The sequence below is a fragment of the Paramormyrops kingsleyae genome, chromosome 3, assembly GCF_048594095.1.
Source record: "Paramormyrops kingsleyae isolate MSU_618 chromosome 3, PKINGS_0.4, whole genome shotgun sequence".
NCBI classification, from domain to species: domain Eukaryota; kingdom Metazoa; phylum Chordata; class Actinopteri; order Osteoglossiformes; family Mormyridae; genus Paramormyrops; species Paramormyrops kingsleyae.
Window position 1 is genome coordinate 8,529,978 of NC_132799.1, and position 12,614 is coordinate 8,542,591.

Below are 12,614 nucleotides of genomic sequence, written 5' to 3' on the forward strand. Positions count from 1 at the left end.
TCACCGGTAATGTATTTTGGTAGTCTGATATACAGCGATATCGTCCAGAGGCACCCAAGAGGGCAATAATGTGGACAGGACCCAGGCGCACGCGCTGCCACAAACGCCGTCCATTCTCCCCAGCGACTAACATGCAAACAAGCATCGGGGTTTCAGCTGGCATGTTTAAAAGCGACAGACTCCACCGACAAGCAGCCAACGTTGCTATAATGGACACAGACCTCTTGTTCAGGTAGGGAAATTTCATAGCTAGACACAGGACGAAAATCGCTCACTAATTGAAAAATGACTTGCATAAAACTCTTGGCAAAGTAGCAAAGAATTGTAACTGGAATTAGAAGACTCATTAATTTCCCGATGGGGACGATGGCACAGGCCCGCTACCGAAAGTCATTTTTGAACTGTCAGTCTGCGCCAGGTTTGCTTCTCCGTCACCATCTCTGCTTGACACGCCGTGACAGAGCATGAGGCGTCAGGCCGTACCAAGCTCGGGGCCTGAGATGACGTTAAACTGTATCATTCTGTCATTGGTTGAATAGTGTGACATCACAACATCAATGAAAGTCTTATCGTGGAATACTGCTATGTATAAAATGTCTTCTGCACCCAACAGTTTTGAGTGAATATTCTATAACCACATATCATTCTCTCACATTTATCTCTGTTCATCTTCGCTAAGAATTTTGAGCTTGCAATGAACTTCTCTCATTATTCCTATCCCCTATAATGAGATGCATTGCACTATTTGTCATTTAGAAATCTGGTGCTTTTTGTCTAAGATCTCCCCAGAGAATGGACTAGCTGGACTATTTTTAATTTAGCTAATACTTCTAAGTTAAACCGGCGTGAAAGCAGATAAATCTGGCCTGGTTCACCCTTGTTTGCCCTCGTCTGGACTCATTGTTTGACATGATAGTGGAAAAAATAACAAAACATATTCCAGGTCCATTTTGCCATTACTACTGAGGGCACACAGACCTGCTTCAGACACACGCTAAAACATCTATTTGGGACGCACAGAACTACCTCTCCATTATACCTACCAAGGACAGAAAGATCTAGCCTGGATCCTCCCCGTTATTTCTACAAAGGGCATAAAGACTTTACTATTTCTCACTAATGACATATAGATCTACACCTACTGTACCAACTGTTGTAGATCTATCGAGGGGGTACAGATCTGCTACCGGTCCACCTCTCTGTAGCTGTTGATGGTACAGAAAGTCATCAATCATATGACCACTTTCCTTCTTCTCATATACTTTCATATACTTTACGAATCATGCAGATTCATGCTAACCCTAACCCTAACCCTAACCCTAGCCCTAACCCTTCTAAGCATTCTGCTTAGTGTCTGGCTAATCTGAGTGCAATTCCCTGACATCACTGGTTTCGACGATGTTGGCACACCGTAAGGCCGAAGCAGAAGAAGCGATTCAGGCCTCGGGGGATGACCGACATCCACCACTTTTCCAGAAGATGCAGATTCCCCACCTGTTCCTTGCTGCAGGTAGAACTACTGCTCCTACCTCTGCCTTTAACACATACACTGTTTCCATTCTTCCTGCACTTAACAAAAGCCTGATTTATGGAACTAAGAGGAAATATAAAAGGCCGCGTGATGCTTATTACCAGAGAAGGGCCATGTAATGAGAGCAGCCCTCTGCAGGCAAGAGGTGGTTTAAATAAAGCAGCCCTTAGCGAACTTACAGCACCATCAGCTGTACTGCGGGGGGCGGGGGGCGGGTGGTACTGAACTCCAACTTGTCTCTTAGTGCCCAGGGATCTGGTACCTCAGCACTTCCATACATGGGCTGTTTCTTAATGAGTCTATCATTTTGGGGCGAATGCTTGCTCACAGACACCAGGGGACGTGCCGTGCGGTATCTCGGCTACGCCACGCCGATTCGCTTCACCGCGGTTGCTCTTGGAAACCGGCGACTGACATATGCCACCCCTGGCTGGCCCTGTGGTCTGTCCGCACAGACCGAGGGCGACGCGCCAGGAGTGCAAACGACAGAGGATACGGAAGGACAGATTGACCCTCGGCCAAGACCAGGCTGGCCCTGGGATGCTCGCCTCGAACCCACCTCCCCCTATTCTCTCTGGCTGCTGTTTGGGCTACGAATCAGACCCTCCCTCCAAAAATCTATCTCCACTAAAAACTCCAGTGAAAATGTCAAATCTACAAAAGGGCAATTATATTCATACATATCACCCTTATATAAATGACATATTCATAATCTATACCCATTTTATATCCTGTAGCCTATTAAAACACATTTTTGTTTCATCACCAAAATCAATTAAAGTTCAAGGTGACAAAACTAAATAAACAAAATAGAGAACAGGTAGTCAACCGAATATTTTAAAAGAGACCAAAAAGAAAAAAATCAAAGTAGCTTTATAGTGTTGGATATATAACGTAGCACTACGAACCTGTTTGAGTTGTCGCCCTGGTCTTTCCTTCAGGTGTTAGTAAATGATAGAGAAAGGACAAACATTATAGGATTAATTCTTGACTTAACCACACAGCCACTGACAGACACACAACTGGCCTGGTGACACTGACAGAGATAAATTTCGATAGGTCATCGTCACTGCCATCGCCTGTGACTGCACAGTCAAAAGTAAATAAGTGAGTAAAGAAGCAGGCAGACTGTCGCGCACAAGACACAAAGGAAAATAACCGAGTATCAAGCTAGTTTGGCGAGGCGAACACGGCAACAGGAAGCAAACATGCAGACTGGCTTATTGGGAAGAATCTAAGAAGAGCAGGAGGCACAGGAAGGGGGAGGAACACAGCTATGATCCGGCCTGGTTTGCCCTTAGTTCTGCAGAAGAATCTCTGTGCCTGAGAATTTCTCTGCTTGAGTATCTCTGTGCTTGAGGGTCTGTGTGCATGGGAATCTCTGTCACCCTGCATTTGAGAATCTCTGTCTGAGAATGTCCGTCTTCGAGAATCTCTGTGTTTGAGTAACTCTGTGCTAATTTCGAGAATCTCTGGGCTTGAGGACATTTGAGCTTATGTGCTTCTGAATTTCTGTCACTCTGTATTTCAGAATATCTGTTGTGTGAGAATCTCTGTGTTTGAGACTCTCCAATGCCCTGCAGGTACCCAAAGGTCCTACGCATGTCTTCTCAGTGAGACTTTAGTTCAGGCCAGTGTCAGCGGTCTGTCTGAGTTACTCCGCAGCTTGTTGGTTACCTCAAGACCCTCCGAAAATACACCATAGATACATATGTAAGCATGTCCGTATGAAACAGAGTGATTTTGCTAACACAGCAGTCTTATGAGTAAGGAGTACAGCTGGTTCACCAAACTTTAGCAAGTCATCTCGTGTGGGAGTGCGGGTCTTGAGCTCGAATCATGCCGACAGATGGCGGAGTTTCAAGTGATCCTCTTAGGAGTTCAACCGACCCAGAGTCCCCTGCAGTTTGGGAGTTGGCTTGCTCCGTACCCACAGCAACGCGGACCTATCCGAGCGTGCCTTTTGTTGTGTTGCATTCCCTAGAAAGGGCTAGGTAAACGTAATGGCCTGTCTCACTGCCGCTCCACAGAGATCAGATAGACAGAAGATGAACAGGATGCATTGTGCTGAGACAGACAGAGAAAGGCGGCGCAGGAGAAAGCTAAAGGCGCACAGACATCGAACACAGCAGCTGCCACAGGGGGGGTACCTACTGTGTAGGACTGCAGGAATGCAAGGCCCTCACATGGGGCTTCCAGGTAGCAATGGAAACCGAGTTCTCATCAGCCGCATAATTATGCCAAACACACTACGCGCAAGAACACACGACACCAGGGGGACGGGAAAGGAGGGTAGGGGGCGATGGAAAAAAGAAAGAAAGAAAGGAACGATTGAAACAGAAAAATTGAAACAAGGCCAGAGGGAGCGGGGGAGGGGATGTTACAAAACGAAAGGAAAATGAACGAACAAAAACAAAACAAAACAAAAAGGTGCATATTAGTAAAACAGATACAGTCGGAGTGTTGCGGTCCAATCAGAGCATCGTACATGCCTGAGAGAAGGGAGGACCCCTCTATAGTACTGCCAGGTGGCGCTCAGGTACGATCGGGCTCCATCCGTGGAATAAAGGCGCCACGCGGCCTGGTGCAGAAGGAGAGACACAGAGGAGTTGCAGGGTGCTGAAGTCAGACTGAGAGGTCAGAGTGTCAGGCCTACAGCAGGAGCAACAAAGCCTCTTTCTTAAGACGAGCTCGGAAGGTTCTACTGACCCCCCCCCCAACAAAGGCCAGACTGAATGAGGGTGAAAGGGTCTAAGCAGCTGCAAATTCAGCCCCAAATGACCAGTCTCAGCTGTTTTGCTAGTGAACGTTATTGAGAAATATCCATGGCAACCTTGGAATCTCACTAATGACGACAGAACTATAGTGATGTAATAAAAATCAAGTCAATGAATATGTGCAACAAATATGGAGAATCTCCAATATGGTTACAGATACCAAACAGCCAAATAGTGAATCGTTTTACCACTAACTCATGTCTCTTAATTTATTAGCCTTAAAACAATCATCCTTGTGAAGCTCGTATTCACCATCATTCTTTGCGGACCTCAACACCACATGGCCAGGGTTAGGCCTGACTTAAGAAAGAGGCATATAACACCCGCAACCCCCCCCCCCCCCTGCCCCACCCCGCCCCGCCCCTGAGATCACAGTCCAGGCCCTGGGGAGAGTAAGCTTGGTTATTGGACAATGAGGCGGACACCCGGAAGATGCTGGACGCCTGCCAAGCTCCTCCCCACCTCGCAGGTACCTTCCCGATTGGCTGGATGGAGGAAAGCACACCAGAGTGAAACGAGACTGCATGGCAATAGAGTCACAATGATCCAGGAACCAAAACATCTCCAGGCGCTCACGCCACCACTTACCAATATGGCTAGAGCAGTTTTTCTCAACCCAGTCCTCGGAGACCCTCAGACAGTCCCTCCCAGATCCCAACACACCTGTACGAGGTATTTTATGTTCTTGATGGCTGGGAGTTGGGAGGGATCTCAGAGGACTGGGATGGGAAGCACTGGAGTAGATGGAGCAGGGAGGGCTTTTCATTTCAATTCATTAACAAACACGTTGGAAGGCTGGTCAGCTGCTGCTTAAATGGATGTCACATGACAGGAACAGTACACACCCCAGAAGGTCACTCCCACTGACAAACAAGCGCTCATTCCCTCCAGATCCGGCTTTTGGGACTCTCTGGTGTGCTGCAATCCCTTCATCCAAAACATGCCCACTGCACAGAAAATGTTAGCTTTGGGTTCCTTCCTATTCGGGGTTTCAAAACACTTATAGATATAGTTTTTTCCCTCCTTGATCAGATTGAAACAGCTAAATCTAACAAAGGGGGCAAAGACAGGTACTGAGCTTAAATCCTAGCAGGAGATGAGACAGATAAAACAAAGGCATGTGCAAAGACTGCTACTGGGGAGTGCTGTGCTGGTTACTTATCCAGTACAGGGTCACAATCAGTACTGGGTGTTGGCCTGAAGCCTGCCCAAGGAGACACGGGTCAAAAGGCAAGGGGACACTCTGGATGGCAAAGCAATAACAGAATAATAATAATAAAAATAACAATAATAATAGTAATAATAATAATACAATTTTCAGTCAAAATCAGACTGGAATCTGCCATAAATGACAATGTGACGTGCACCAGAAGTGGTGTTTACCTGGATTTCATTGGCTGGAATCTGTGGTGTGTTTATATATAAGTGTGGTTAGGGTGGGAACCTGCTTACCTGGATAAGACTGGCAGCCGGGTTCCTCCTCTTCTCAAAGTGCTTCTGCCTGTGCTGCTCCTGGACCTTCAGTGCAAACCCAGATCCCAGAATCCCCTGCGGGCAAAAAGCGCGACGGCACCGTAACGGTCCTGCTGGGTAACCAAGTCGCCAGGTGGGGATTCCTCGCGGCTCAGCTTGGATGTCCACTTACCGCAGGGAGGGCGAAGAAGGAGATGCCCAGCAGGGCAAAACCGGCCGAGAGCAGGCGGCCCGTCCACGTCTGGGGGGTCTTATCCCCGTAGCCAATGGTGGTGAGGGTGATCTGAGAACGGCAAAGGGTTAACAGGACCTCCTCTGCACATGTATACATTTCTGATTTTACTTATTCATTTACATATTTACAGTGTTGGGCAAGTCACTCACAAAAGTAATCCATTAAAGACAGAGGTAGAAAGTTCACGAACACCAGAAAGAGGTCCAGAAGGTACAAATCCAGATCAAGGTTTTGTTTCAACCAACCAGCTCAGTAGTCTGTGACTGTGACTCTTTATGCTCAAGTTCAAGAAAGCAGGACCAGCCAGTTCCTTGGAGCAATTGAGGTCAAGGGCCTTAATCAAGGTCCCAATAAGAACTATACAAACGAGAGGAGGCCATTCGGCCCATAGTAGAATCAATCTGACAACAATGGGATTTGGCCCAGTAACCTTACGATCACAGGCACGAGTCCTAACCCACAAAGCCATATACCACCTCACACTGACTTTTAAGTCATTTTCTTCCTTATTTCCTAGAAATCGACTTGCAGTGGTGTGCCTGAATCGTTCTTTCAAGTGATCATATTGGAGACATATTGAACTGAACTTGCGGGATAGTACTACTACTACACTGAACTCATTTGAGTGTTTGAACGCATTTCACTGTGAATCGCCACTAGGGGCAGCAGCGCTAACGGCATCAGAGACTTCAGCTATGGCAGTCCCAGCAGTACTTCTGCATGAACAGCCTCAGCCTCGTGCCTCTAAGACGAAGACATGTGTTAGAGTACAGTAACAGCAAAACTGTTTCCTTGGACCAGAAATGTTGGTGAACACATGACACAGTAACTCAAGACAAAAACTGACTGTAGACAACACAGAATATTAATAGCAGCAAAAGAAAAAAGAACCCAGAGGACTACTGTAAACCTAGTAATTTAGTCTTATGTGAAGTTTTAAGACCAGCAATTTTGCTACCCATGCATGCAATTCTCTTTGTTCCCCAGTGCAATTTCTTTATTGCTTTGTCCAATTAAAACAATAAGTATCTCTAGCCAAACAACCCTTCAACCATTTGATTGTTTGCCTGTTTGGTCTGGACAAAAAGAGACGTGGTTTGAGAACCACATGTACGCTCCTCAATTTTCCTTGCTAATAAATGGGAGGCTCAGGTTCTCTGTCAAATAACGAGCGGGCCAAAATAAACTGGAGGGCTCTGGTAAGAGCGAGCGACCCGTCAGGCGAAAGAGGCTAAGAACGGCCTATGAAAGTGACTCAGAATCCAGGTCTTTGAGAGAGCACAGTGTCATGCCTGGTCGGGAGTCTGCCCCGTATGCGTGCCGGACAGCTGTCTGCCCAGACAGGAATCTGATCAGAGATGTCACATGACAGCAATGAGCAGGCGTACCCAAGTGTCATTCAAACTCCCTGCTCTCACATGAACTCTAAACGCTGAATATGACTGCTACAGTCGGATGGAACAAAAAGGGAGGGAAAAAAATTGCACTTGCCGATTCGTTCAAGGACACGCAATGCTTAGCGAAAACAGCTGGCCATTTGTCAAAAGGCTCAGCATTCATATGACCTGTACCTGCGGGCAACCTGAAAGCTTTAAAACATGCTACATTACATGCTAATCTCCACTCCTTTATTATGAGGACATGGTCGCAGCTACTAGGGTAACTATCAAATAAATAATCAAAACACAGAATAGTCCCAACCTCCATTTTCTACAAGTGCAACTATTGTAATGAACCCGCGTGCCCTGTATTATAGAGCCTAGTAATGCATATTCATGATGCAACTATTATAATGTGGCATATATATATATATATATATATATATACACATACATATATAACTATAGAAAACCTGGTACATCTCTCCTACCACGAGAAGTGAATAACTGACCCACTTGAGTAGAACGAATGATGTGACTCATTGCCGAAATCAGCACGATTTGTGTGTTATTGCTTGGAATCCAAACCTTTACAATAAACAGTAGCCTGAGAACAACAGTGACTTCCTCTGACAGCCCCAGTAGAGAGAGACAGAGAGTTCCCTCCAGTTCCCCACCACGCACCACATTTTTCATGGAAACTCTACTAGGATAAACATTTAGAGGGAATGAAGGAGATACTGAAACAGGGATTGAGACTGAGAGGACCCCAAAAACCTTCTGTGAAGCGTGTTTTGAGGATTACTGTGTTGTTTTGTCTCCAGTGTGACAGAACCAAGCGCACAGCAGAGCTACGTGTGATCCGCAGGAAAACTTATAAAGCCTACCGCATCCTACAGGCGTGACACCACTGCGGGATTATGGGAAAAGCGCTCACCGTGCCCCACCACAGAGCATCAGCATACGTGGCAAACTCTGTGTTGAACTCTTTCTCCACCAGGTAGACCAGGAATGAGGAGAAGATGAGAACGAGGAAGCCAATGTACCAGGCCGTGGCGAGCTCCTGCGGGAGAAAGCCACACATACAATGAGCTCCCCAGCAGCTCCAAACGACCGACAATCCAGACCAGAAACAAGGAGGACGAAAGAAAACAACAACCATGGCACAGACTGGACTCTACATCACAGACCATGATGGTATGTTGGTACAAGCTATGAACCACAGTAGAATCAGGTCAAAGCCAGTTTTCCAGCTTGACCCTGCCTGCAAGGAAAGGGCCTGCCTTACTGTGGGCCTATCTTACTGTGGGAGCTACCATACTGTGAACCCACCTTACAGTGCACCTACATTAATGTGGACCTACCTTTCAGTGGGCCTACTTTATAGTGCATGTACATTATTGTGGACCTGTTTTACAGTGCACCTATCTTACTGTGGACCTACTTTACAGTGCACCTATATTACTGTGGACCTACCTTACTATGGGCCTGTTTCACAGTGTACCTACTTTACTATGGGCCTACCTTACTGTGGGCCTACTTTACAGTGCACATACATTACTGTGGGCCTACTTTACAGTGCACATACATTACTGTGGGCCTACTTTACAGTGCACATACATTACTGTGGGCCTACCTTACTGTGGGCCTACTTTACAGTGCACATACATTACTGTGGGCCTACTTTACAGTGCACATACATTACTGTGGGCCTACCTTACTGTGGGCCTACTTTACAGTGCACATACATTACTGTGGGCCTACCTTACTGTGGGCCTACTTTACAGTGCACATACATTACTGTGGGCCTACTTTACAGTGCACATACATTACTGTGGGCCTACCTTACTGTGGGCCTACTTTACAGTGCACATACATTACTGTGGGCCTACTTTACAGTGCACCAATATTACTGTTGACCTACCTTACTGTGGGCGTAGACCACTGAGCCCAGAAGCTTCCAGGTGCCGCCCCGCCGGTCCATCCGCACCATGCGCAGGATCTGCAGGAAGCGCAGGCTGCGCAGAGCAGACGTGGCGAAGATGTTGCCCTGGCTGCCCGCCGACACCACAGCCACCGAGGCAATTAGCACAATGATGTCTGTGTACAGGGAATGGGGGTCAGTGGACAGGTTTCATGAACAGGTACCACACAGCGGCATACAGGGGCTACTGTCTGCACTTTAGATAGGTATTGTTATTGTGCGGTATAGTTATTGTGTATTGTTACTGTTCTATGTGCACTGCGATCACGGAGGAACGCTGTTTCATCTCACTATGTACAATACATAAACAGTTCTTGATGACAATGAAGGGTAACACTTTATATTAACTGCACCTTCATAATGCTTTTATATTGCATTCATAAAATGTTCCGTACACCTTCATAATGTATTCATTAAGTATTCATAAAACATTCATAAACATCATGTATGTATACCTTAACATCCAAACATCCCTTAACAGCTATACTATACATTAATAACAAACATTATAATTGTATAATCATGTAATGTTTGATATTAATGTATATTAAAGCTGTTAAGGCCTGTTAGGATGTAAAGGCGTACTTGCATGCTGCTTATGATTGTTGTATGAATGTTCTATGAATGCATTATGAAGGTGCCCTGAATGTTCTATGAATGCATTATGAAGGTGCCCTGAGTGTTCTATGAATGCATTATGAAGGTGCACTTAATGTAAAGCGTTACTCAATTAAGTGAACCTTCACCTTAACCCTAACCCTTCTAAACCCTAGTAAGGGTTCCACAAACACATCGCCACACAGTTAGCCATTCGGCTACTAAGCTAAATATCAATAGCCAACTAGGCAACAAAAATATCTACAGTAGAGAGACAGCTCGGCTGTGCCCTTAATTTAGATCCACAGCATACAGTAAATGTTCTTTTTCATTCTAAATGGTAATATTTTGTCGGTTAATTGATATGATTCAGAAGCTGTCTGGAATGCCGGCCTGCACTTGCAGCCCTTTTCGTCAGTCACTTCAGCGCACATCGTCGCTGTGGGACAGACAATGGAGGTCACAGATGGGCCAGAGAATCCTGACTCGGAGGCCGGTTGGATGGAAGCAGCAGTTAGACTCAGAGCTGCCTGGCAGTCCTTCCGTAAGTGAGCTAGCAGGCGCAGGAGAGAGGAACCCCGAAGCTGCCATTATCCTTTGCACACTTGTGTTTACGCCACAGACCCAGGTATCTAAGGGCATCTTGCCATTTTGTGCCTGGGACCCTTGTACAGCAGCGTGGCCCATCGGAAGGGAGGGGAAGGAGTCCAGAGTTCTCCCCCATCCCAGAGGCAGGTAACAAAAACACACACGGAGCATCGACTAAATGATGAGACTCAGGTTTCTTCCGTCTTTTTTCCAGAGAATCTGAGGACAAAGAGGCCCCTGGGGGAGTTTACAAGAACCCATTTCCTCTGGAAAAATAACACTAAATCCTCAAAAAACACAAACACTCGAAGGAGGGAATCACTTATGCCTACACAGGAATAGTATTATATTTCCCAAAAATCACATCAATCAAGTTTGCCTCTCTCTTTTTTGATGGTACAGAAAATGAAACAGGACACTGAATTAACATATTTGTACCATTTTCTTCTGTTATACACATTTTTTTACTATGTGCTACAATGTGTCTCTCTGCGGGGTACAGAGGTCACCGGGAAAAGGTCAAAGGGCGATGTAGAATACTGTGTCTTCTAAATGACAAACACATGTTGGGAGGGAGGATGTGTGGGTCTCTGCAGAGAGACACGGCGATCGTTTGCAGTTCCACTTCCAGAGTATCCCTGTACAGCTGCCCTTCTACCACCCAGAGGACGCCATTATAACTTCAAGGCAGGGAAGTACTGTTCTCCATAGAAGTCAAACCTTCTAAGTTCCCATTAACTAAAGCTCAATTTCAGCCACTTAATTCTTAAATGATCCCTAAGTTACGTTGAAACTCATCACAAACAAGAGCGAGATCAAAACAAAACCCTACGTTTATCAAAATCGCCTAGATTTGCCTGGAACAGAAAGCAGAGCTACCTGGCATGGGACTGACATTCCTGAAAACTCAAAGGCAAATCCCTAATTCATAGACGGCACCACAAATTATCAGCGGTCTATTCAAATACCCATTCTTCACGTTAAGAACCGTAAAGAATACACCCAATAGAATGTTCAGAAGGTGTTTTACTTGTTTAAACCAATTTTAAGTCACCCTTATGACTTCTTGTGCTATTCTGCTACTGTAATCACCCATCCTGCGAATACAGTGTCTGCAGATCGGGATTTTCACTGGGGTCGGACTTTACATCCCGCTTTCGTTTTCTCCTCACACAGTAGCTCGGAAAGTTCAACCTGAGCTGCTTTTAACAAGCCCGCTCCCCTGACGCAGACTGGTCATTTTCTGCTTTCCTGTCAGCTCTGCATGAATACTTTTCCAGTTTCCCAACAGTCCGTAAATTACGGCACTGGATGAATTCCCAGTTAACTCCGCCACCGGGCTGCTGGCTCTAGTAACCCGGAGACCTGAGACGTTGGTGGCAGACGGAGAGGTCACTTAATTGGGTCCGGTTTCCACCGGCCTCTCATTCAGTAGCCAGATCAGGCTGCGTTGACGTGCGTTCATCCGGGAACAGTAGCCCAGACCCTGGTTTCCCAATGGCAGCCTGCCGCACGCAAAGCAAGCCCTGGAGAGCAAACAGACGAAAAGCTCGTCTGGTTACCTTACAACGCCAGGCACCTCTTCCCCCGTTAATGCGAGCCACATGTTCGCCTGGTCGCGATTCCCAGCCCTGAGCGGAGTTTAGCAATGCCGCTACGCCTCTCAATAATCGTACCTGTCATCTGGACTCGTCCTTCCTACCTAACATCAAGAACTGCCATTATCACAGCTTCTCTGGTGATGAAGAAGATCTTTACAGAAAGTGCATCTCTAGGACTCCCTATGCAGTTCATAGTTGGCCGTAATAGGGAACAACCAATAAAAGACTTTACGGGCAGCTAGGCAACAGAGTGACCTATTGACCTAGGGGCCCACTCTGACCTTTTCCAGTTGTAACGATTGGCTGCAGAGCATCATGGGACTGTTTCAGAGTACCATTAAGAACGTGCCTCTGATCTGCTGACATGTTCATGTCACCGGGAATGCCGCACCGAGATGGCGAATCCCCGTGACAACGTGCAGGAGGGGCGGGACCCCGGCGAGGGACCC

General features: G+C 46.5%; 1 protein-coding gene across 1 annotated transcript in view; it reads right to left on the reverse strand.

The window, feature by feature from the left end:
* The window catches only part of LOC111859666 (potassium voltage-gated channel subfamily KQT member 5-like), a 66,893-nt gene that overhangs the window by 10,410 nt on the left and 43,869 nt on the right, over nt 1-12,614 (reverse strand). The window contains exons 4-8 of the mRNA XM_023842561.2: nt 9,320-9,495; nt 8,333-8,458; nt 5,954-6,064; nt 5,761-5,856; nt 4,024-4,112 (exon numbers count right to left, since the gene is read on the reverse strand). Of these exons, the coding sequence (XP_023698329.1) occupies nt 4,024-4,112; nt 5,761-5,856; nt 5,954-6,064; nt 8,333-8,458; nt 9,320-9,495 (598 nt within the window). The remainder of the gene's footprint in view (nt 1-4,023; nt 4,113-5,760; nt 5,857-5,953; nt 6,065-8,332; nt 8,459-9,319; nt 9,496-12,614) is intronic.